Source organism: Gekko japonicus, unplaced genomic scaffold, assembly GCF_001447785.1.
Source record: "Gekko japonicus isolate JY-2015 unplaced genomic scaffold, Gekko_japonicus_V1.1 scaffold362, whole genome shotgun sequence".
In the NCBI taxonomy this organism is placed as follows: Eukaryota; Metazoa; Chordata; class Lepidosauria; order Squamata; family Gekkonidae; genus Gekko; species Gekko japonicus.
The window spans coordinates 234748-260043 of NW_015160220.1; the positions used below are offsets into that span (position 1 = coordinate 234748).

At 42.0% G+C, this 25296-nt stretch overlaps 1 protein-coding gene across 4 annotated transcripts in view; it reads right to left on the reverse strand.

Moving 5' to 3' along the window:
* Positions 1-1985: 1985 nt before the first annotated feature.
* Positions 1986-25296, reverse strand: part of LOC107110299 (calcium/calmodulin-dependent protein kinase type II delta chain) — a 196946-nt gene continuing 173635 nt past the window's right edge. For 2 of the 4 annotated variants that reach the window (XM_015411086.1, XM_015411063.1), the window contains 4 exons: positions 11356-11431; positions 9988-10082; positions 6260-6488; positions 1986-3897 (listed from right to left, as the gene is read on the reverse strand). In XM_015411086.1, coding sequence (XP_015266572.1) covers positions 3894-3897; positions 6260-6488; positions 9988-10082; positions 11356-11431 — 404 coding nt within the window. In that variant the 3' untranslated portion in view covers positions 1986-3893. Of the gene's footprint in view, positions 3898-6255; positions 6489-9987; positions 10083-11355; positions 11432-25296 lie in introns of those variants that run through there. The other 2 variants (XM_015411069.1, XM_015411077.1) reach the window with 1 other exon arrangement.

Consider the following 25296-nt stretch of genomic DNA (forward strand, 5'->3'; position numbering starts at 1 on the left):
AGGTCGCTAAGCACATTTCCATGACAGAGCTGGGGTTTGAACCTGGGTCTCCCAGATCTTTGCCCAGCACTTTGAAGACTACACCATGCTGGCTTTCCACTTCACCGTAAGCCTCACAGGAAAGGAAAGGCTGAATGTTACTTCGAGGCCGTTCATTCATGCAGGAGGGAATACATCACAGCCACAACCTACCAGCGTGAGAGCCAGTATGGTGTAGTAGTTAACAGTGTCAGACTCTGGAGAACCCGGCTTGATTCCCTACTCCTCCATGTGAAGCCTTGGGCCAGTCACAGTTCCCTCAGAACTTTCTCAGCCCCTCCTGCCTCAGAAGGACTTTGCCCAGCACTTTAAAGACTACACCATGCTGGCTTTCTACTTCACCATAAGCCTCATAGGAAAGGAAAGGCTGAATGTTACTTTGAGGCCGTTCATTCATGCAGGAGGAAATACATCACAGCCACAACCTACCAGCGTGAGAGCCAGTATGGTGTAGTAGTTAACAGTGTCAGACTCTGGAGAACCGGGCTTGGTTCCCTACTCCTCCATGTGAAGCCTTGGGCCAGTCACAGTTCCCTCAGAACTTTCTCAGCCCCTCCTGCCTCAGAAGGTGCTTGTTGTGGGGAGAGGAAGGGAAGGCGATCGTAAACTGCCGAGTCTCCTTAAGGTAGAGAAAAGTGGGGTATAAAAACCCCAACACTTCTTCTGCCATCACAAGGCTTTTATGAAGGCCCCCCAAAAATGGTAAAACTGGTTTTCAAATAAGAAATATTGTAAGCTTTACAAAGTGAGCCAGTTCTTAGGATTCTGTGGTTATGAGATCGAAGCCAGGAGAGGGCTATGCAGAAGACAGGGTGAAAGGTGGTGACATTCCATTCTAAATTATTACCATAGAGGTCTATGGGACATGCAGGCTGCCATTCTCTCCTAGGAAGAAAAAAACAAAAATTATATGCTCTACTTTGGCACCCCACCCCCCCAAGCTGCTTAAAAGCTCCCATCTGGCTGGCACCCTACTGACTATGCCACACGGATGCAGTACAAGTATGAATGTGTGTGTTACTGTAATAGACCACCTCACCTAGAGGCACTTGACATAATAATGGACATTTTGCTAATCTCTTTCATCTCACACTCCCAACATTTCATCATGCTTTATTATCCCCCCCCCCCAAAAAAAATAATAAATTGGGCATTGTAGGCAGAATTAGGCTTCATCCTTCAGAGCTTTGGTCAGTGGGGAAACAGGCAGTTTCCACCTTGGTTCCCTAGTACACTTTCTCCTATTAAGCCAATGACTTGCCAACTGTGGCAACTGTGTGGTGGGGCCACAACCTGATGGTGAGTGGCCTAGCTCTTTCTACGTGTTGCATCTTCAGTACCAGAGGTCCTTGGAAAGGGTCTGTGGCCTTCTGCTTTGTGTGCAGCAGGTCCCAGGTTCAGTCTCTGGCATCTCCAGTTAAAATGATCATATCATTGGCCTGAGACCCTGGAGAGCTGCTTCGAATCAGAATAGCCAATGCTGAGCTTGACAGGCCAATGGTTTGCCTCAGTATAAGGCAGCTCTAGGTGTACATGTGTTTACAAATTCTCCCTCCATAGATACTCTTACCTTCACACCTATGGCATTTTGTTGATGCACTAATAAACAGATGGCAATAGACATGGAGATGGGTGCAGTTGCTAGATTAAAAAACAAAACAAAAAACTGTAGCTGGATCCCAAAGTGCTATTCCATGAATGGAAGGAGTCCTTCCATCAGTGCAAGACACTCTTCATACAGATGTGCACATCTTGCGAGTGGAACAGCATCTGTGGATTCAGTCCAATGGTTTGAATCTGACCCCATGTCACATTACCCAATGAAAACAATTACAGCCAGAGATCTCAGCAGAAATGACAAATTTATTAATTCTTAAATATATCAGTCAGTTCTTTACCATTATGGCAAGAAATATATATTTATATATATATATATACACTGTGTCCCATGGTAAACTGTGGTGTTTTAAAATGACAAAGGGTTAGGTGTGTTATTCAATTGGAGCATAGAAAGCTACTCACATGATTTTTCTCACATCTCAGTGTGGAAAACAGACTTGACCTAGAGTAATATGGTAACACCACATGCTATGGTAAAAGTATTTTTTTAAAAAAACCCTTCTATACCTAATGTTTGTTAAATGTAAAATACACTTATACTGCTTAAAGCCGCTTCACAAAAAAAGAAATTTATTAGTTTTTTTAAAAAACAAAATGCACGAGTCCATTGCTTTTTCACAGATCCTGTTGGCAGGTTAATATGGCTCAAGACATTTATTGTGTATGCCTGCTAAAAATATTTCTGTGGGCTGAAAATATGTATTAAACATCACCAGAAAAAGATTTAGTTTTCCTTAACCTGTTAATATATGCTTACAAGGAACAACATCAAAGTGTACAGAATAAGTTCTGCTTTTGATTAACAATCAATGCAGAGACTTTGAAGTTATATAAACTGGGAAAATTTTCTTTCTGCTTAAAAAATGTCAGGTTGCTGCAAGTTGTAAATTTTAATTACTAAAAAGAACATTGATCAAAATATCATGCGCTATACAACGTCACGGAAAACTTTTAGGTCCACTGTTAATCAGAGTGAATAAACAAATAAAATTCTAAAAAAAGAGAACAAAAAGTCCCTCCATTCTTTTTCTTTTAAAGAAAAAAAAGAGGACCAAATGCTTGCAGGAATATCATTACACATCAACACAATAGCAATTGAGCGATCTGTTCTAAATCAACACTGAATATATTTCCTGCTAATTTTACAGGTATAATATATGCAGCAATGAAACAAAAGAGTTAATAAAGCATCAATGATTATTTTATTCCACACTGTTCAAGGATGTCAATAAGCCATGAGAAAATGGATAAAGGTATTGTGGTAGAACTGTGACAGTACTATTTAAAAACTGATGTCTTCCTGGTAGTTTTATTTTTTTTAAGGTAAGAAATTGCTATAAACAAAATGTTGACAAGTAAACTCTTGACACTAGGCTTTTAAGGCCTAACTGTCCTAAGTTACCACACATCTTGACTAGAGCATCAATTTAAAAAAATCCTCTACGGCTTGCTTTAATAAATGTAACTGTACATCCAGAAAATGATAAAAAAGTTTGTTTATTTTACCTTTTCACTTTAGCCATCAAAAGCCATTTTGTACCTGTCCACTGATTAGCTCTCAAATTAGAAGTGTTATTTCAAATATGTTTTTTTGCAGTTAAAACAAAGCTAAAGAAATATATATATACATATATTAAAAAGTTTTTCTGGCTGGATGAGAACAGTGACAGATAATTCTGCTGAGGTTCAGCTAGCAAATTATGTCTTATTTCCAGCTCAAGCTCAAAGCCAAGATGAGTGTCCTCATCTCAAGCCCACTGAAATGCTTCAGGATTTCCACCCATACATCCTACAATAGCAAAGCGGCTGTTTGTTGGAATTTCATTATTTTGACTACGGCCAAAGCCATAGTCTTTGAAAATGTCAGCCAGAAAACAAACAGAAAATGATACTTAAAAACAAAACCCTTCATTTCCATAGGTTCTGTGTGATGATATTTATAATATTTTGGCATGAGAGGTATACTCTGCATACATTCTCACATTTTGACCCCTCCCGCCACTTCCTGCTTTTTTCTGCCATTTTAAATTTGTATGGAACATCCCCTCCACAGAAGTGTAAACAAAAGGTACCCATGGAATATATAACAAAATGATTCATCATAAATGTATCACATGTAGAAACTTCACAGCTTCATGCACTCAAAAACATGCATGAAGAGGACAATGGAGTGGCCCAGATGGTAGCCAACTGAGTGCAGAGTGCAGAAGATGCAGATGTGGCACCATGGACATTTAGCTAGAATGACAAAAGAGAAAAATGAAAGAAAGGATTATTTTAGAGATGCTATAATTTTATGCTAATTAACAAATATGTTCCAAAAGCACACAACTAAAAATGGACAGTCAACTTTTTATTTAACCCCCCCCAATAAATCATACATGCATACATTTTCATATTCAAATTACTATATGTTACTTTTTAAATTAAGTAGAAACTGGTGCAAGTTATATTATGAGCACTTTGGGGCAGAGTTAGACATAGGTATGTTATAGAAATTGTTCAAAGACTGCTTGCATCTATCTTAGGCTAATAATTAAGGGAGTAAAGCCACTACTTGTTAATCTGCTTTTGTTTTGGTACAATGACAATTCATGTCCATATTCTAGATGTCACAGATTCCAAATCTGGCTCAAAGAAGTACCAGAACGTAGCATGCGGTGAGGCCATTTGTCCATGTCACACCAGACCATTCATATAAATGGCTACTGAACCCTTGCATCAGGTGAATACGTGCATTTGCCAAGTGATAACACATCTGCCTTCTTCAGACAATGTAACCAGCTAGAAGACAGTGCACTGAGAGTGGGATGTCACCAGGCCCACTTGGGCAGGGGGTGGGGACATCATAATACTTTGTACTCCTCTTATACCCATCTTGCCTTCTACCTAGGTATGTCACCGGGACAGTGCTATTGTATATATAGCTACTCAGCATGCTTATTTTCTGAAATGTTCTGTCAAATGGTGAGGAAAACTGTACCATTCCATTGCCTCTCTGGATCCCTCACTGTATGTAGACTCAATCTGTGTAATCTACCTTGAGTCCAAGTGAGAAAGGCAGACTATGAATAACGTAAATAAAATATAATCTGGGCTGCGGTCACACGTAACAGAAGCCACACAAGTGAGACGGAAAACAGCCGGAGTTTCCGGGCGCGATCTCACCAGCACATCTGGGAAGCGTAGCACTCCCGTGGCTCAACCGAGGCTTCCAGCCGAAACGGCGTGGCAAAAAACTAGTACCTTGAAGGTACTAGTTTCCGGAAACTGCGGGGCAAGGGCGGGCGTCTGATCGCGTTTCCGGAGGCATCCGGCGCCCGCCCATGTCCCCTTGCAAATGATTAAAATAATGGGTCTTGACTGTTCACGCCATTAGATTGCATTAAGATCTGAACTTTGTCCCATCTATGGCATTTATGCTATTCCCCCATGCTATTTATCATCTATATTAAACTGGGAGAGCTCATCCAGAGATTCGGGATGAGGTGCCATTACGTGCTGATGACACCAAACACTGTTTCTTGTTTCATCCAATACAGGAGTGACTGGGAGTGCCCTGAACCAGCTGCTAGGAACCAGTAACTGGCTGAATATGTAAGCTCAGTCCAGATAAGGCAGAAGTACTGTGGCTGACTACTTCATCAGACCAAGAAGGTAGTGGTCAGATTTGCAAGTTGGTGATGCTTTTAAGGTCCTGTTCTGTTTATGAAAGTTCCAGGGATTCTGTAACAGGAAATATTTTTCACCAACTTTGGTTGGCTATGTCAGCTGTGTCCCTTCCTGGGAGGAGATCCCTTAGTTACCTACACTTTGGTAATATCCAAGTTTGACTACTGCATAGGACAATTCTTGAAAAGTGTTCAGAAACTTCAAGGGTCCAAAATACAATGCAGGCCACTCACTGGGCTTGCCATAATACTGATACTACCATTAATCGGCTTCCAATTTGTTTCTGGGCACAATTCTGGGTGCTGGGTTTTAACCTATAAAGTCCTACACTGTTCTGCTTGGCCATCTCAAGTGTGCATGGGTACTCAGAAGATTGAGTATAACAAACTTAAAAATATAACAAAGTATTCATTACACAGTGTAACAATTACACTGTGTAATAAATATTTCGTTATACTTTTAAGTTTGTTATACTCAGCCTTCTGAGTACCCACCCTGTTGTCATGGTTGGGTTTCTTCCCCCTTTGTTTTTTCTTCATGTCAAGCATGCCACATATTTATTTATTTATTTCACTTTTACCCCAGCCTCCCCGCCAGGCGGGCTCAGGGCGGCTTCCAAAAACTGATAAGCAGTATACATTTTACACAGGGTCTTTAGTCTCTTTGTGATAAAGGGTTTGAAAATATCCTGGAGGACAGAATGTTGGGCTTGAAATAGAAAGGCCTGGGCTCCAAACCTCATTCAAACATGGCTAGTAGGGATTTCTACCGGAATAAGTAAACAGAAACTTGCACTAAGAGAAGCAGGGTGGCTACAAAGGTTGAGTAGGAAGAAAGAATGGAATAAGTAGCTGGAGCAAGTAGGAAGGGAAGGAAATTCAGGATGACTGATCACGGAAGAATACAAAGATGGGAACCCATTATTTACTTGATAGGTACTGTTGGTGATCCTGAACGGTGAAAGTGAACATTTTGCCATTTTCCATCACGGCGGTGCCAGACCCGTGTCTCTTCAGACTGCATAGTCTTTGGCATTCCACTTCCATCCATGTATTGAGTCAACCGTATATATGCAATGCAGGCAGCATCATCACCCACAAGGTGGACATGAGGATTCAGAATAATGGTGTGGATTGGCTTGTTGCTCTTAGACAAAGCTATGGAAAGAAATTGCAGGTTTTATAAACTGATAAGGCACCAATAGGTGCAGCCAGGCAGGATTAAAAGTTCCAGTTAAATACAGGACTTGAGCACTAATGGTATGCTGAATGGATCATAAGCACATTTAATGTGGGTTTTTTTGGGGAGTGGGTCCACAGAGTAATAGCATCAGATCCCATGTTGTAGTATAATATTTTTGAAGGAGCCTGAGAGCTTTTTGAAGGAGCCTGAGATCTTAATTGGTGAGACAGGAATTCATAGCTTGGACCAGTAATAACTCATCTTACCTTGGATCGAACACAGCACGCTAGAGTGTTCAAAGTGTTTCATGTACATTCATGTACATTACAACAAGCCCGTTGAGGCAGGCCAGTATTATTATCCTGATAATAACTAAGGTGAGGGGCGATGATGGCTAACAGACAGTAGCTTGTCCAAGTCCACAGTGAGTTCATGATAATTGTCAGGGAACACCAATTCAGTCTTGGGTGAACCTCTTGAACTGAATTTCTGCTTCACACAAGGCGTAGTTTCTCTCCGTTTCTCTCTGTTACCATCAAAGCATTATTGATTTTCATTACTGTATATTCAGGTATTATCTGAACAGGAACACGATGTTGCTATCACTGACTTCCTTGTGATAAAGGGAGAAACAAAATGTGCCTTCTTTGGTTAAAAATAAAAAATGAAGTCTGTGTTCCTTATACTATGGCTGGCTCAAGCATTGACCCTAACAACAGGAGTTATATGCCTCAGGACAGAACAGCAAGAGGCCCTCATGAGACCAAGCTGTATTCCTTGCCACTTTTAACAATAGCAAAGTCTTTTAATGGTGAGCTGGTACTAAAAAGGCCATGAGAATCCTGTCATAACTTATTTCAAAACAATTTCCGAAGGAACCATGAGAACACATCCAGAATTTATTGTCTAATAAATTTCTTTCTCCCCTTTCTTGTTGCTCATGGAAGAGTTGATTAAAAAATAATCAAGGCACACACTAAGGAAACAGGCCAATTCCTGATAGTAATATGTACAGAAATCAATTGGTATCAACCAATGTTTTTCTGAAGGCACATAGCTATGTGCAGTATCTCATGTTCTACTTGATATTCAAATTGAATTCCTTCTTTTTACCAATTTGGCATTTCATTACAGTTATAATAATATATTTAATTAGCACAAAGGCATCAAAGCCTATCATAACACCATGACAGCTTGCTTATATATTACCTAGATTGCTTACACATGATTTTAAGTAAAGTCTTCATGAAGTGAACCATGAAAGTTTTCCATACAGTGAATATTTCATAACAACTATTGTCATGTGGCAAGAAGTGTTATTGGCTACTGTGTCTTGCAATCCATTTATTTGGGACAGTAAAGTATTGTATGGGACGATACTGACAGAAAATGCTCACCACACAAAACTGGCATGGTAACAACTTTGTAACAACTTTACCATGTCAAGAAGCAGTATGAGAATCAGACAAGGGTTTGTTACTTGGGAAAGTGGTGAGTTATCTCTGCTTTGATATCACCTCACATCTCACATCAGAGAAGCCATACGGACTCTAGTCTTGGGAACAGGCTCAGGACATGCCTGGCTGGTTTACTGTCTCGTGTCTGAACAGACTTACAATGAGCTTTCATGAGCACGTGAAACAGAATCCTGAATTAGCTGTTTTTATTACATGCCTCACAATATATTCAGCTGTTTCAGGCAGAGCACTGTGCTCTACCATATTTCTATCGAGGCACATAAATAAAATTGTTTAAGGATTTCCAACATGTCAGGGTGCATAGCTGTTCTGTTGGATCCCCTCTAGCGATTTTTACTTCACTTTCCTCTTTTTTAAAAAAATATATATTCCAAATAGGTTTTGATTGAAACAGACGTGGCATATGGGAGCAATATATTTCAAGAACAAGATTTTATTTGGAGAGTGGCCACTGCAAGCAAAGGATACTTTATGAAGCTCACTGGGAAGCCTTGAGCAAGTTGCTGTCTCACTAACCTAGAGGACGATGTGGCTTTCCCAGACATACACCACGTTGAGCTCTTTTTGTAGGGAAGGCAGAAACAAATATAATAGGTCAATAAATAAATCATTTAAAACCCTCAAGCATTTATGTATGTATTTATTTAAAGTATTTATATCTCAATCCTCTCTTCTTCCAATGGTCTTAGTGATGCCATTTCAGGTTTCTTGGTGGGGAAGGAGGAGGACAGCCATTTTTTTGTGATTACTTTAAAAAAAACACCCTCACAACAGGAGATCATTTGTTTCATATCTTGCTTTTCTTCAAACTCAAGATGGGTATATAGGGTTCCTCAGAGATCTCCCATCCAGACACTAGCTGGACCAAGGTTCCCCAGTGAACTGCCTGTGGTGCCTTGGGCCCACCAATACTTCCCTTGGGGCCTACCAAGCTTTTCAGGAAGTGGGTGGAGCCATTGTAATTGCAGGGCTTGTTAGTCTCTCCCCTTATTACATGAAAGGGTTTCCCATGGCTGCAAAATGGGAGTGCTGATATTGAATTTGGTTTCATCTCTTATGGCAGCCATTTTAGTATTTGACTCCTGAGGCAGCCGTTTTGGGGTGGCAGCCTCTACTACCTCACAAAATCCCAGTGGTGCTCATAGGCTCATAAGGATCGGGGACCCTTGAACTGGAGACAGAATTGCTTTGTTCCAGTAAGGCTGCTGTATCATATCTACTGTGAACATGGGAAGCATTGTACTGTCTCCAAATAGCATTACTCATATATTGCTGCACATGACTTCTAGGGCACATGTCACTTTTGGAATTCAGGGGAGTTTCAAATACAATTTGCAATCTAGCATATGAGGCTGCTGTTGAAACAAGCAAGCAAGCAAGCAAAAAAGAAAGGAATGGTCATTTTGGGGCTTAATGGACTGAGCTTTCTGAATTGTGGCATAAGTAATTCCATAAAATATTGAACTTACTCCATTATAGCTTCTAAATGTATTTCATTATTCAAGGTAATATGGCATGATTTAATTAAAATAAATCTAGAGTACAAATGCCAGAATATGAAGCTTGTCTACCAGCTGGAATTTGGCACCTACCAAGCTCATTTAAAGGACATCTTAAATACCACGAAGTAGACAGCCAGCATGGTGTAGTGGTTAGAGTGCTGAACTAGGATCTGGGAGACCCAGTTTCAAATTCATATTCTGCCATGGAAGCTCACTGGGTGACCCTGTGTCGGTCACTCTCTCTCTCTTTCATCTTTGTTTCAAATAGCCCCATCACTCAACAGCCTTGGACATGTAACTCTCTCTCAGATTAATCCACTTTACAGGTCTGTGATAAAATGGAGGAAAGAATTATATACCCTGCCACAAGCTCCTTAGAAGAAGAGCAGGATAAAAATGAATTTTAAAATCTTGAGTATTTAACTAAATAGACAGCCCACTGTAATGGTCTCAACTTATTAGTTTGAAAGACACAGCTACTAGAGAAGACGCACCATTCTCAAAGTAAAACCGGTGGAAGTCCATTCCCTCTACAAGATTTCCCAAAGCTTCTGGTTCAAATGAGGTAAGGCCTGGGTCACATATCTTCCTGTAGGACAGAAAAAAAATCTCATCACAATGGCTGTACAACTTAGATTACTGATATACCAAGTCCAACACTAGGCTGTTTTCTTCCAGAATCAAAGGAATCTTCACACCCAGTTGAAATGTATAATTTGCTAAGGTTTATATCCTTGATGCTGCAGCTGATAGACTTAATGTGAGGTAGATCTGCATCTTTACTGATGTAACTATGGCTGGATTCGGGTGACAGGAAATCATTATGGAAACTTTACTCCCTCTATGTGGCATCTAGTAGGTGCATAGTGGGGCAAACAGGGGTCATTTTGTAGAAAAAGAGCTAGGGGGACTCATTAGCATAACTCATTAGCATATGCCACACCCCCTGACATCACCGGAAGTGTGTCATAAGGCCACACCCCCTGACATCACCGGAAGTGTTTCTACACACTTGATCTTAGCCAAAAGGCCGAGAAGCGATAAGTGTTTCATAAGGCCACACACCCCGCCCCCAACGGTCCCGGTTGCCACCGCCGGCCTTGCTGCTCCACTGCCGAGCCCCATGTGGGGCCCGGCGGTGGACCTGCAAGGCCGGCGGGAGTGGAAGGAAGCCCCGCCAAGGCCCTCCCTGGCCCCAGGCAGGCAGGGGTGGGGAGAGGCAGGGGGGAAGCAACTTACCCTCCCCCTTCTCCTGCCTCCTCCTGGCTGAATGAGGGCCAGAAGCGGGGCGGCTGGAAGCAGGGGGCAGGGCTTCGTCATGTGCCCCGCCCCCCATACCTCACCCGGGGGAACTGCGATCCCCCCCGAAATGACCTCTGGGGGCAAGCACAGTTTCTGTGATCATAGTGGGTTGAATTCAGGCAGCTTTTTCAATCTCATTCAATTTCCTTTCTTACTATGTATTTCTATGGCTTCTGTCCAGGCAGATCCCACAACCCCCAGCACAGGGGGGACACCTTCCTCCCTTTTTCAGCAGTGGAAACGTTGTTTGGATACAACCCGTGAGCATACAAATTTCAGTGGGTGTATATACAGCTCTCACAAGGAGATGCTGCTTGATGCAACTGGCATGACCACATAATCCAAACTGGGTTGCGAGCCTACCAGCAGATTCATGAACATGTGAGGGCTCTTGAACATGAAAAGCACATGCATATTATTTGATCAAGAGTTGATCTTAGTTACCAAGTACTCTACATCCTTGTGTCACTGCAAACAAGCCATTATCATTCTCTGGCAAACAGCTATACTGTAATAACAACAACAACAACAACAACAACAACAACAACAATACAACTTACGTATAGGCTTCAAAATCCCCATTATTGATAGCTTCAATTAGCTGCTCAGTAACCTTGATAATCTCCTGCTTACGAGCTAAAGACAAGATAAAAAAGAGGAATACAATTATACATAAGATGAAAAGCACTATGGAAACCAGCAGAAGAAAAGGCCATCACAGTAAGAGTAACAGAACTAAAGTCACTCTGATTTCTGCCTGATCACTGCGATTGCCTTTCATTCATAAATGCCTTCCACCCATTTCCACCATCAAAGCGTTATGTTGCTTGCATTATAACTGACTGGCCTTGGCACATCTGTCTGTTTGCAGAGATATATGTAGCATTATGTCGGAGATCCATTTTCTATTTGTAGAGAATCTTTTCAAGCTCTAAACCTTTAGAGAGATTTGTAAAAGAAGTGAGTTGGCATTATATGAACAAACCTTTTGTGAGCCACATGGATCCAGCAGAAGAGACCACTTGAACCTGAACTCTAAGAGCTACACTCACTACCCAGCTTTATCTTCCACTTAACCTCAATGACAAGAAGTAAGCATTTCCCAGAACAAAAGAAACGTAACTCAACTGGAAATACAAACTATTGATATCCTCACAAAATTGTGGGGATATGATGAAAACTTTTATCATAGGTCCTTGTCATACTTGGTCCTGGGTCTCCTTTCTCCATCTCCTACGGTACTCATCTCTGGCCCTATCTCCCAAATCCTGCTCTGCCACATAGCTGTGCTTCCTGGGAGTAGCAGGTTTCGATATGTCTCACATCCCTTATGTCCACATTCTTCCTTCATCTTTTCCTTCTCATCCTGTAAAGTGTTGAGTAGTAGTGTTCCCGTTCCTTACCGTGATATCTATTGCTTGCTAGGCATGCAAATACATAGCATGTGAGGGTGCAGATTGGAGTAAAGACGGCTGATGACACTAAAGGGGATACAGACTACTTAATGCAAGGGAAAGCAGTCCTATTACCTTTGGTAGTTTTTAAGGCAAAATGGCATTTGGGGAATTCTCTCCTAAACAGTGTTGTCAAGAGGCCTGGAGAAAAATGTCCTGTTCCTTTAATAGAAGCTTAATGTGTGGCTTTGGGTGGCTGAAGCATTTCATGGCATGATGCTAAATAACATAACTTGATAAACTGAACCACTAGGAAAAGTGGGATATAAGTGTTTTAAAAAATAAATATCCCATTACACCCTCAGACTTTTCAGCAACCCTACTCCCAAGGGAAATGAATTCCTCAAATGCAGTGGAGTAACTTTCCTTGTCTTTCTTAGCTTTTCAACAATATCCTCCTGTCCGTCACAGTAAATTAGTCTAGGAGGAAGAGGAGGCACTCAGAACAGGTGTCTTAAATATGATGCATTGGATATAAGAAAGGAAGATGCATTCAATACAATGATCACAGTTTTGGGAACTACAAATATTTTGATGAAAAAAAGCCCAGGTCCAATTGACCCAAATTCCAACAGATTTAAGACTGAGGAAAAAAGCTAATTAGTATATTTACTATCACAATTTGTGATTGTATGTTCATGGATCAAAATACATTATCACTCAGTGCCAGAAACACGAGAGACATGCTTGCCATTGCTGACTGAGAACAAGTTGTAGCACATGTAAATTCTGGACAGACTGGTGATCCTGGGTGCTAGACGTTTTTGTGGGAGCTGAAGGCACTAGGGGAATTGTGGCCTATCTGCACAGGAAGCTGGGGTTTGCAAACGGCAAACTGGTATAGTGCATGTGTGAGGACACTCAGGGATGACCCTGTGGATGGGTTGCAGAGAAGACAGGGGATCTGAAATCACTGCATCTATGAGGGATCCTTTGGGGTTAGCTGGTGAACTGGAGGATGAGGAGAAGAAGGGTTGGATTTATACCCCACCCTTCACTACCCAAAGGAGTCTCAGAGCAGCTTACATTCTCCTTCCCTTCCACTCCCCAGAACAGACACGCTGTGAGGCAAGTGTGGCTGAGAGGGCTCTGAGAGAACTGTAAGTGACCCAAGGTCACCCAGCTGACTTCGTGTGGAGGAGGAGTGGGGAATCAAACCTGGTTCTCCAGATTAGAGTCCATCACTCTTAACCACTACAGCAATATGTCAGACCATGGAGCTAAGAGGAATCTGTTATTAAAAACAGCTGTTTGTGACTCTGCAACTTGATTTTGAGAACCATCTGGTTTGGAACAATATTAAGAGATTCTGGTGAAGGGATCCAGGAACTCTATGAAAGAGTGATAGGATTCTTCTAAAGAAGCAAAATGTGAATGTGCATCACTGACACTCCTAAAACAAATCACATGACACAAAACGCTAAGCACACACTTAGGACAACACAGTAGAAAAGGCATAAATCATTCCCCCCCCCAATCAAACTGGAGCAATTCTTGTTTTCTACAATTGTGCATAGTAGTAACCCTTCATTTCCGACAATATGAAATCGTAGCATAAATAGCTGCTCATTCCTACCCATTCCTACAAATTACATTATGAATGAAAAATATTTGAAAACATTTGGATGTGGATAAGCTGAATAAAAATGCCTGTTCAATTGTAGACTCTTAGGTAGCTTTGGCTCATGGGTGACCAATTTATGACACAGGTCTCAAAGGCTGTATTTTTGGCACATCTGATAGGAACAGGGGAGTCTATGGGGCCTGCTGATGGCATACAGCCAAGCCTGCAAGCTTCTCCACTTCCTCTACACCTCAAGCCAAGAGGCAAAACCATGCAAACCATGGAGGTAGGGAAGAGGTCCATAATGTATATGTTCTACAGTGTGGATTACGTTAGTCTTCCTCATAGTTTGGACTCAACATCTGACCTACTTGTAAAAAGGTTGGCCACCAAGGCATTGAATAGATGATGTTACTCACCCTCAGTCCCTCACTTGTAAACTGGAAATCACAATTAGATCTCATAACATTATACATATTAAGAACCATTGTAGTTTGCTTTGTTTGAAGCACTTCACACACAACTTTGTGTTATTTAAGTTCGTCTTGCTTACCAGAGGTTCCTGTAAAACAAATACTAATGTAGACAAAGCTAACCACCAACCTGAGGCTCTGTGTATCATTCGGCCACACTCACAATTTATTATAAGTGCAAGCTTGCTTTCATAGTTTCAGAACACTACGCTACAACATAGACATTCAGGAAAGCCAGAAGTGGCGGCCATCTTTTCCAAAGGAACAGTATGAATGGTGTGTCTCAGCTTAATTTTGTTGGGCAATAACTGAATCAGTCTTGTATTTCTGTAGCTTCAGTCACACAAACATTTGATCAAACTGTACTGGCTGACCTGTTTGCTAGAACACAGAGTACATCCAGCCAAAGCCCATGCAGTCCCAACAATGCCAGTAAATGAGATTAAAGAAATCTTACAGCCTTACACAGCTATCATTGTTTGTTCAAGATTGGCATCATCTCCTCCAGCTCTCATAATATCTATGGATGGACATTTCAATCCTGGGGCTTGACAGGAGAAGGAAGAGACAGCGAAACGATCAGCTTTCTGATTTATTTATAAAGTGTCTGCATGCCAAGGATCAACTGCAGCCCATTCATCCCGTTACACGGGGCATCCCTTTCTTCTAGCTGTCTGGGTACAGACAAAGAATGGATCCCCCCCCATTCAATAAACATATGTATGTCTAAAATAATCATTAAGTGCCATCAAGTTGCAACCAATCTATGAGAGTCCCCTCAAGACAAGAGATGAGTAGAGGTGGTTTGTCACTGCTTTCCTCTGCACAGCAGCCCTGGTCTTCCTTGGTGGGGTCCCATCTAAGTACTAACACGGTTGATGCAGCTGAGCTTCCAAGCTCTGACAAGTCAGGGTAGTTTGGGCTATGCAGACTGCTATGCAAGTCTATGAGCTCAAAAAGCATTGCCTTTAAGCCTGAGAAGCTCCAGACTGGGCAGGATGTGGGAAGATTCATTTTTAGAACAAGCAAAATCATGACATGTTTTGTCATGAGCCCTCTACAGGTGACATATATAGGTAGCAGAAGAAGAGATTGGATTTATCCCCCGCCCTTCGCTACCCAAAGGAGTCTCAGAGCGGCTTACAAACTCCTTTCCCTTCCCCTCCACACAACAGACACCCTGTGAGGTAGGTGGGGCTGAGAGAGCTCTGACAGAAACTGCTCTTTATCAAGAACAGCTGTGCCAGAACTATGGCTTGCCCAAGGTCTTCGAGCAGGTGCAAGTGGAGGAGTGGGGACTCAAACCCAGTTCTCCCAGATTAGAGTCCACGCACTTAACCACTACACCAAACAATGTAAGGCTAAAGGGAGCAGGAATAAGCATGTGCTGGCCGTGCAGTTGCCAGGAGGAAGGCACAGTGCCCACAGCAATACAAACTATGTGTAGGCTTGATCCTTATGAACAGGAGTGCTGAAGTTTTTATAAGGTTCCCGATCATAGGGACTGAGATGACACACAAAACAATTTATAAACACACAGATGTCTACTGGCCACATTCCATTGAGTATGTATAGGCAGGGCTGAGGCCTGAACATTTAATTTCTATTCTCCCTTTATGTCCCTTGGCTTTTATCGAGGTATCTTGTAGGCTAGTAATACACTGACCTAGGATTTCCTATCTGAAATAGGACCAGAAATAAAGAGCAAGTGCAGAAGGAGATGAGCTTGTGAAAGAACTTCAGGGACATGTGATATACGATAACCTCAATAACTTGAAAGCTCAAGGCAGACCCAGCCTACGTTCCCTCCCTTCTCTGTCTGATGTATCAGAGCCATGTAGCTTCCGCCTGGACTATCTATTCTTCTCCTTTCAGCTCTCTTCTAGTTTCTTTCCATTTTGTCAGACTTTTTTTTAAAGTCCTAACATGAACATGGCATCTCCCAATTAATTCCCAATTTGTTGTTACTGCTAGCTGTAATGGCCTTTTGTGCTACAGTATCCCACTGTTCATCTCCACTCTGTTTCCTTTCCACTTTGATGCCAAACCTCTATTGGCGATGCTGCATTTGGCTTTTTCTCTCTTGCGATCTTTTACACGTATATAACATTGAGTTACTTTTAACCATCAACACTTTCTTTTGCTTTTCCTAAAAAGTGAGTAACACCACAGACAGCTCATGCTTAATTTTAATAATAACTGCTTATAGCTAGCCCAATTTTAGGACTGCAGACAAACCTCCCACATTACCGATGGGACCATGTCACTGGGAGTCCAGCATAGTCTGTTCACACTGTCATCCAAGCGCCTCTTGGACCAAGCTCAGAGTTTCATATTCCTTGGCCACTACCCTCATGACCAATGCCTAATCTCAGATTAATGAAGGTAAGGCGCTAAATGTATGTAAGTGAGCTAAATGTGTATGAGTCCTAGAACTTCAGCTTCCTGGCTGTGTGTATGAGTCTTTCTGTTATGCCTATGAAACAAATTCAGTTCTGCACTTATGAACCACAGCTGGGAATTCCTGTGAACAAACAACAGAATGACTTGCACATAGCCACACGATGCTAAGCAACTGGCCTATCTTTTAATTTGCAATTAGATTAGAGAAATCAATGGTACTGTTCATGACTTCAAATCTAAGCAGCCACGCAAGCATTGAGTGCAACCTAAAAACTCCAGAGTCTACAAAGGAAAGCTCATAATTATGTTCTTAGCCTCTGGATCAGGAATTACTTCTTTCAGCCTGTTCCAGTTTAATAAGGCTACGGCAGAGTTGTATTTTAATCCAGGCCCTTGAAGAGGCAAGAAGCTGTGGACGTAGGGAGCATTTCATACAGCTTTATGCCACCCACAGCTTTAATGTGCTTATGCACAGCCTCTTCAGAAGCACACAGACCACTGCATCATCCTCTCCAAGGTGTGTTGCAGCAGGATCCTCCTGCAGCAGAACAAAAACCGGAGGATTTGGCAACCACTTGCGCAAGCTTTACATGCAGCCTCAGGTGAAAACAATTAAACTGTTCCAGGGTTGGCTACATATACTTTGTATAGTGAAACTACCACAAAAAAGAAGCCAGAGACATTTCTGTAAGTTGTTTTGAATGGCTTTATGCGTCTCCTGAACAGTTAAGCTGTCATGTGTAGAATGATACGATTTTTCTGTGTCTGCTGCTCCAAGTGATTCATTCTGATTCACCCACTAATGATCTGGCAGAGTCTGTAAGACAGCTGATTCTCTCTTCAGTGTCTTACGAAGAAAAGATCCTCCCCGACTCATTGCATGCCTACGAAGAATTAAACACTTCCATCCCTAATAGACAGAAAAACGAAACACAGTAATATCAGCAAATGAACTGTCTTCTAGCCAAATACTCCCAACTGTTACTGTTTGCCCATACTGAGATGCTGGGCACCTTGCCACATCCCACAGCAATAATTAATTAATTACCATTAATATTTCCCCGACACACATAGCTAATCTCAGTATTAGGTATCAAATGTGTGGTGGTGATTTAAAAAAAAACAAAAACTGCCAAGACTGGGAGCCTCCAGTATCTATGATACAATTACTGCAGGGCAGCAATGTCTTTTCCCTTATGGTGTATCACAGAAGGCCACGTCAAGGAAGCAGTTAAAAACGTTATATGGCAGCCATAACTACCCCGACAAACTGTCTGCGTTCAGTGGCTCACCGTGCAGACTGACTAGTTCCGACCGCGCCACTAACGCTCACAGAGAGGTTCACGACAATGAAGTAAAACCACTTAACCCACGTTCGGCTACTGCACCTGAATGTGCCAATTTGATTTCAAGAGATCTGAATATGGCAGCTGTGGGAGCATGCCTTGCTCAGGACTGCTGAAAAGCCCTGAATGCCTCGCTGTAAATGCCTATCTGCATGGGAACATCCCTCACTTCCAAGTCTGGCAGTTTTTGTTTTGAATCTTTCAAAAATGGAGAGAGTGGGAACTGTACTGAGAAAAGGGGAAATAAATAGAGTTGCCAAGTAAGGTGTTGCGCCGCAGCGGGGGACTCCCGGCTAGCGTCTGGAGTGCGTGCGCACGCAAAGCGCATCGGTGCTTGACCGTGGCCCCGCCCCCAGCATGCCCGGCGTAGTTGCGTCATTTCTGGGTGACGCGCACATCAGGGTGGGGCTCCCCCCTGGGGCCCGATCTGCTGGTGGCGGGGAACGGGCCTCTGGGGCGGGGGTTTCACTGCCCCCCGGGGGGACTTGGCAAGCCTAGACACAAAGCAACATGTGGTTGGGCCCAGGCACTTTCCCACTCAGTCTTTCCCAATTCTCCTCTTTACTAGAGCCTTGTCCCACATGGCTTTTGTCCCCAGGTCCCATGAAGATCAGCACAGCCATTCTGGGTGGTCAAAGGGACCGTGGAAAAGCTAGCTGGATCCAACCCTTGGAGCTTCTACTCCTGATTTTTGTCAGATTATGTTGTATGCCCTTTCAGTTATTCTCCCCATCTGTGGCAAAATGGGGTTAGGCTACCAAGCAGCAGAGGCACCACGTGGCTGGGTGGTCAGATGCACCGAGAAAGCACGCCAGGTTTGTCCAAGTAGCCATGCCCTCAGAATTTGCAGAATCACCCATAACCTGGGCTGCCTCATAATAATCATACCATTTGCATGGATTGGGTTCCTTTATCCCACTGATCTGCTTAATGGTTCTCAGGTAAATGGGTCCCGGAAACCTGAGCTCTGGTCCTGCCACTAGTGAGGATTGATAGAACTGGGGGTGGCAATACTGGGGAAGGGGGGCCATTATGCTAAATCAACTTCAGTAGTATTCTCTGAGAACCTGTATATACTGCCCCGTCCTGGAGTCCCAGAGGCCATTTCATGTCCACTTTGTAATGACAACTACAGTAGCTGCAGAGACTGAGAGCCAGCATGGATAAGTGGTTAAGAGTGGCAGACTCTAATCTCGAGAACTGGGTTTGATTCCCCACTCCTCCACATGAAGCCTGCTTGTTCCAGTCTTCTCAGAACTCTCTCAACCCCACCTACCTCACAAGGTGTCTGTTGTGGGGAGGTGAAGGGAAGGTGATTGTAAGCTGTTTTGAGACTCCTTAAGGTAGAGAAAAGTGGGTTATTAAACCACCTCTTCATATTTTTAAGTGAACCCCTCTGTTACCCGGTACAGATTGTGCTCTGGTCCAGTTAAAGGAATTAGATCCATTATGTGGTTCTGTCTACACACACCCTCTCCCAAAAGCCTTGCTCATGTTCCCTTCAAGTTTCAGACTTCGCTTCCTTTGTGGAAATTTGTGCAAATATCAAGAAAGCAATCTGACAACAGTGAACTAAGATATTTGAAGCTGGCTGACCCCTAATCTGACACACAAGTCACATTCCAACCATGTCTTAGCTAAACAAGATACAGACCTGTTTTCCTGGCGGTTTTGTTTTCCCTCCATGGCCAAATCTTGGTTTTGGGGAGAGAACCAACCCACCTCGTCCTTTTTACAATTTTTTTTAAAATCACCGGCACCATCTCCAGAACTCCTAAGCTTGCAACAGACATTGTGGCATTTCAGTGCTCAGAGGCAGGAGTCACCCTTTTGCTTGATTGCACCCATACCTCATTTACATTTCACACTGTACGAGATAACGTGATATTTCAAGTTATACTTCCAAATTCCTTGGTCATACAATTATTAAATGGTGCAGGAGGCTTGCCTTGTTTCAACCACATAAGGTGGTTAAGCATACACATCATTTTGACAATAGCTGTGATGGTATGAATTTTCTCTCATTGATGCTGCCTTCCCTAATTTTTTGTTTGGGGGGGTTATATTGACTAATGGGTACTGATACGACCACCACTCACAATCATGTTTTCAAGTATCATAGACACAAATACAGATAAATGAATTCATGTTTGTCTCTCAAGTGAGACCAATCAGATCAGTTATAGTAGAAATAAGATTATGAAACTGCTTTGCATACAGCAGATGGCTGATTTACAGCATTATTCTTCCAGGCCGTGATGCCGGCAATTTTATACTTGGTAGACAGAAGGGAGAGAAGCTTGTGTCCTTGCTGTTCCCCGCTTCTGAGCCAGAGAGCACATTTGAAACAGAGAAAAAAACCCATAAAACTGAAAAACACGTTTGCACATACGGCATCCATTAAGGGTCTCTGAAAGATTCCCAGTCATCACAGTTTACCTAGTAATTAGCGGCAATCTTTTCTGAATAGGACCTGGAGGCCTGCATTACCTTTACTTGCTGTCCATGCATCTGGTGAAGCTAGCTTTTGTCCACACCAGGGAATGCTACAACCCATCCAGGCTTTAACATAGCATCTTGTGGCCTGATCCCACACATGGGACTTGCTCCCAAACAAATATGCCGAAGACTGCAGCTTCAAGTCTATTTTTATTTTGTTTGTGCAACAAGCTAACATGACTATAATTTCAGCATTTTCTTTACACCACAAATGACGAATTTCACTTAAAAGGTGGTACGATTCATAGCCCCAAGGCTAATAAAACTGGAAGAGAAACAACAATGCTCCATATTGCATGGACTTCACAAAGCTTACATAGAATATTTTTATGCTACACAGGAGAATATTTTTCCTTCTTTTAATCTCAACTGATGTCTCACTTTTTGTTTCAGAAAAATGCAAAAAGTTTACAATGACTTTCCAAATCATTTTTAGCATTTGCTTTAGATTATAGTTTATGTATCTGGACAACAAAGTATCCACAGATATCTGAAAGCTTAAAAGAAGCAAAGCCTGTAGAAGCATAAATGATTTGTTCTTCTGGTGTGAAGTACTATCTATCAGGAATTTCCCCACGAAAGAAACAGAAGAGTTCTGCCAAGTAGCTTGGACACATACTCAATCAATGATCAATCCATAGGTAGGCAACCCACCCCTCCCCAATTTTTTAGGAATGTACACCAAATAAAACCATTACAGCAAAAACTGACTGCAGTCCTAAGCAGAGTTATACCCTTCTATTGACTTTCAATGGACTTGGAAGGATGGACCTCTGTTAGGCTTACACTGTGTCTAATGACAATCTAGAATAGTAGAAACAGTAGAGTATAAAGTATTCTAAATGATATGCAGAGAAGTCTCAGTAGTGCCACCATACAATTCCCAGAATTCTTTGGAGTGAGCTGACACAAAAGGAAAGTTCTGTAGTAGAGGTCTTCTGACCTTTGCACAATAATCTGATACATTGTTGGCTTCTCTCTAATCTTCCCCTTCCCACCTAATGAAGTACCTACAGAAATATTAGAGCTCCAATGACCGGACACAGTACACTGCATAGATGTCTTCAGGTAACATCCATGCAGCATGTAAATACCAAGCCCTCTGTCACAAAGTCTGTGTGATACACCGATTTATAGCATAGTCAATCATGATATTCTCCCATGATCCTTAGAAATGAATGGCATGTTTAAAAGAATGCTTGTGCTCTCATTCGTCTCAGTGGGGCTTGCCCAGGAAAACTTTCTCTAGGACTGTGTTTCTGCTCAGTAGTTTTAAAGAGAAAGCCTCCAAACAACCGAAAAAAACAGACCACAAATTCAGCAACATCAATGCAAACATTCCTAAGGTGTTCCTGATTTTACTATGTGACACCATTCACAAGGTTTTTTCTTTCCTGCTTTTGAATTAACATGATGACATTAGAATTTGTCCAACTTTGCTGGCAGTGACTTCCTAAGAAAGCTCTCTCTTCACCTATACATACCACAGCACATCAATCAACTTTTGAATCATTCATGGAAACAAGATATTTTCACCAATTTCAGTAGAGAAATAGCATGCTATCAAAATCCAATAAGCTGCCTTTTTAGGCCAGCTCTAAATATGGGTTTGGATCCTGAATAAAAAATCTGCAGACAGAAGGGAGGAGACTTGCATCTATTCCCACCTCCTGTGGCTGACCTCCCCAAGCTATCTCCCCCCCCCCAGCTCATCCCCCAAGAGTAGCATTTCAGGAGGCATTTTGGGCTTCAGCAGGAGGGGGAAGGCAGGAAGAACATGCTTCATGGAAATTTTAGGTGGGATCCAAGAAGTGGGGTAAGGTAAAGGGAGTGAGTTGTCTATCTCTCAACTTACACAAAAGAGAGGAAGGAGTGAACGGGAAGGACTCAGATTCATGCAAATGGTTCTGTAAATGTGAATTTTTCTTGGACTTTGCCGCCGAATTCATGGAAAGAAACACAACATATGAACAAACAAAGACGAGGAGGTAGAGTATGATCAGAATCCTCAGAAGCCATTGGCAGCAGGAGTGGCCGCTGGGACACAAGAAGGATGGTAACCGGTAAGATGAAGAAGCAATGGGAGAAGAGGAATGGTGAGTAGAACATGAGGACACCTCCATGTCACCCTCCTTTCTGAGAGCTGTATGTGAGCATGCAGATGTGAGGAAAGAACAGAAAGAAGGCCAAAACAAAAAGAAAACAAAATGAGGAATTAAATCACATACAAACAAACAAACATCTCTGAATATATCAACAAGAACTCTTGTGGAAAAGAAGCTCAGCAAAGAGATTAAGGGAAAGTTATTCATCACAATGGTCTCTGTTCAGATGCCAGCGCAGGAGCATGGACACTTTTGAATCCCATAGTGTGGTATTAAATAATAATTATCCTCTCTTCTCCCAAAATGAATCAGTGTGTCTTAAGTTAGTTTGGTCGTAACACTGTAGTCCAGCTATTGTCAATGCAAATCCGTTAGAATGATTCTGAACATAAATGATAGACTGCACTTATAGGATACCTGATATGCTGACAAATACAATACATAGGCCACTGGGAAAAGTCCTACAAACTTCAGAAAAGATAGCCACATTATGTGGCTTGAGACTACAAATATGGTCATTATTTTAAGACCTGCTGATAGCAGTGCAAGTTCCATCAAAATGAATTCTGACCTTACTTTACATCTTGAACTCCTATACAACTAAACTGGGTCTTTAAAGAAATTTATGAATTAATCAATGATCAATCCATAGGTAGGCAACTCCCCCCTCCCCAATTTTTTAGGAATGTACAACAAATAAAACCATTACAGCAGAAACTGACTGCAGTCCTAAGCAGAGTTATACCCTTCTATTGACTTTCAATGGACTTGGAAGGATGGACCTCTGTTAGGCTTACACTGTGTCTAATGACAATCTAGAATAGTAGAAACAGTAGAGTATAAAGTATTCTAAATGATATGCAGAGAAGTCTCAGTAGTGCCACCATACAATTCCCAGAATTCTTTGGAGTGAGCTGACACAAAAGGAAAGTTCTGTAGTAGAGGTCTTCTGACCTTTGCACAATAATCTGATACATTGTTGGCTTCTCTCTAATCATCCCCTTCCCACCTAATGAAGTACCTACAGAAATATTAGAGCTCCAATGACCGGACACAGTACACTGCATAGATGTCTTCATGTAACATTCATGCAGCATGTAAATACCAAGCCCTCTGTCACAAAGTCTGTGTGATACACCGATTTATAGCATAGTCAATCATGATATTCTCCCATGATCCTTAGAAATGAATGGCATGTTTAAAAGAATGCTTGTGCTCTCATTCGTCTCAGTGGGGCTTGCCCAGGAAAACTTTCTCTAGGACTGTGTTTCTGCTCAGTAGTTTTAAAGAGAAAGCCTCCAAACAACCGAAAAAAACAGACCACAAATTCAGCAACATCAATGCAAACATTCCTAAGGTGTTCCTGATTTTACTATGTGACACCATTCACAAGGTTTTTTCTTTCCTGCTTTTGAATTAACATGATGACATTAGAATTTGTCCAACTTTGCTGGCAGTGACTTCCTAAGAAAGCTCTCTCTTCACCTATACATACCACAGCACATCAATCAACTTTTGAATCATTCATGGAAACAAGATATTTTCACCAATTTCAGTAGAGAAATAGCATGCTATCAAAATCCAATAAGCTGCCTTTTTAGGCCAGCTCTAAATATGGGTTTGGATCCTGAATAAAAAATCTGCAGACAGAAGGGAGGAGACTTGCATCTATTCCCACCTCCTGTGGCTGACCTCCCCAAGCTATCTCCCCCCCCCCCCGCCATCCCCCAAGAACAGCATTTCAGGAGGCATTTTGGGCTTCAGCAGGAGGGGGAAGGCAGGAAGAACATGCTTCATGGAAATTTTAGGTGGGATCCAAGAAGTGGGGTAAGGTAAAGGGAGTGAGTTGTCTATCTCTCAACTTACACAAAAGAGAGGAAGGAGTGAACGGGAAGGACTCAGATTCATGCAAATGGTTCTGTAAATGTGAATTTTTCTTGGACTTTGCCGCCGAATTCATGGAAAGAAACACAACATATGAACAAACAAAGACGAGGAGGTAGAGTATGATCAGAATCCTCAGAAGCCATTGGCAGCAGGAGTGGCCGCTGGGACACAAGAAGGATGGTAACCGGTAAGATGAAGAAGCAATGGGAGAAGAGGAATGGTGAGTAGAACATGAGGACACCTCCATGTCACCCTCCTTTCTGAGAGCTGTATGTGAGCATGCAGATGTGAGGAAAGAACAGAAAGAAGGCCAAAACAAAAAGAAAACAAAATGAGGAATTAAATCACATACAAACAAACAAACATCTCTGAATATATCAACAAGAACTCTTGTGGAAAAGAAGCTCAGCAAAGAGATTAAGGGAAAGTTATTCATCACAATGGTCTCTGTTCAGATGCCAGCGCAGGAGCATGGACACTTTTGAATCCCATAATGTAGTATTAAATAATAATTATCCTCTCTTCTCCCAAAATGAATCAGTGTGTCTTAAGTTAGTTTGGTCGTAACACTGTAGTCCAGCTATTGTCAATGCAAATCCGTTAGAATGATTCTGAACATAAATGATAGACTGCACTTATAGGATACCTGATATGCTGACAAATACAATACATAGGCCACTGGGAAAAGTCCTACAAACTTCAGAAAAGATAGCCACATTATGTGGCTTGAGACTACAAATATGGTCATTATTTTAAGACCTGCTGATAGA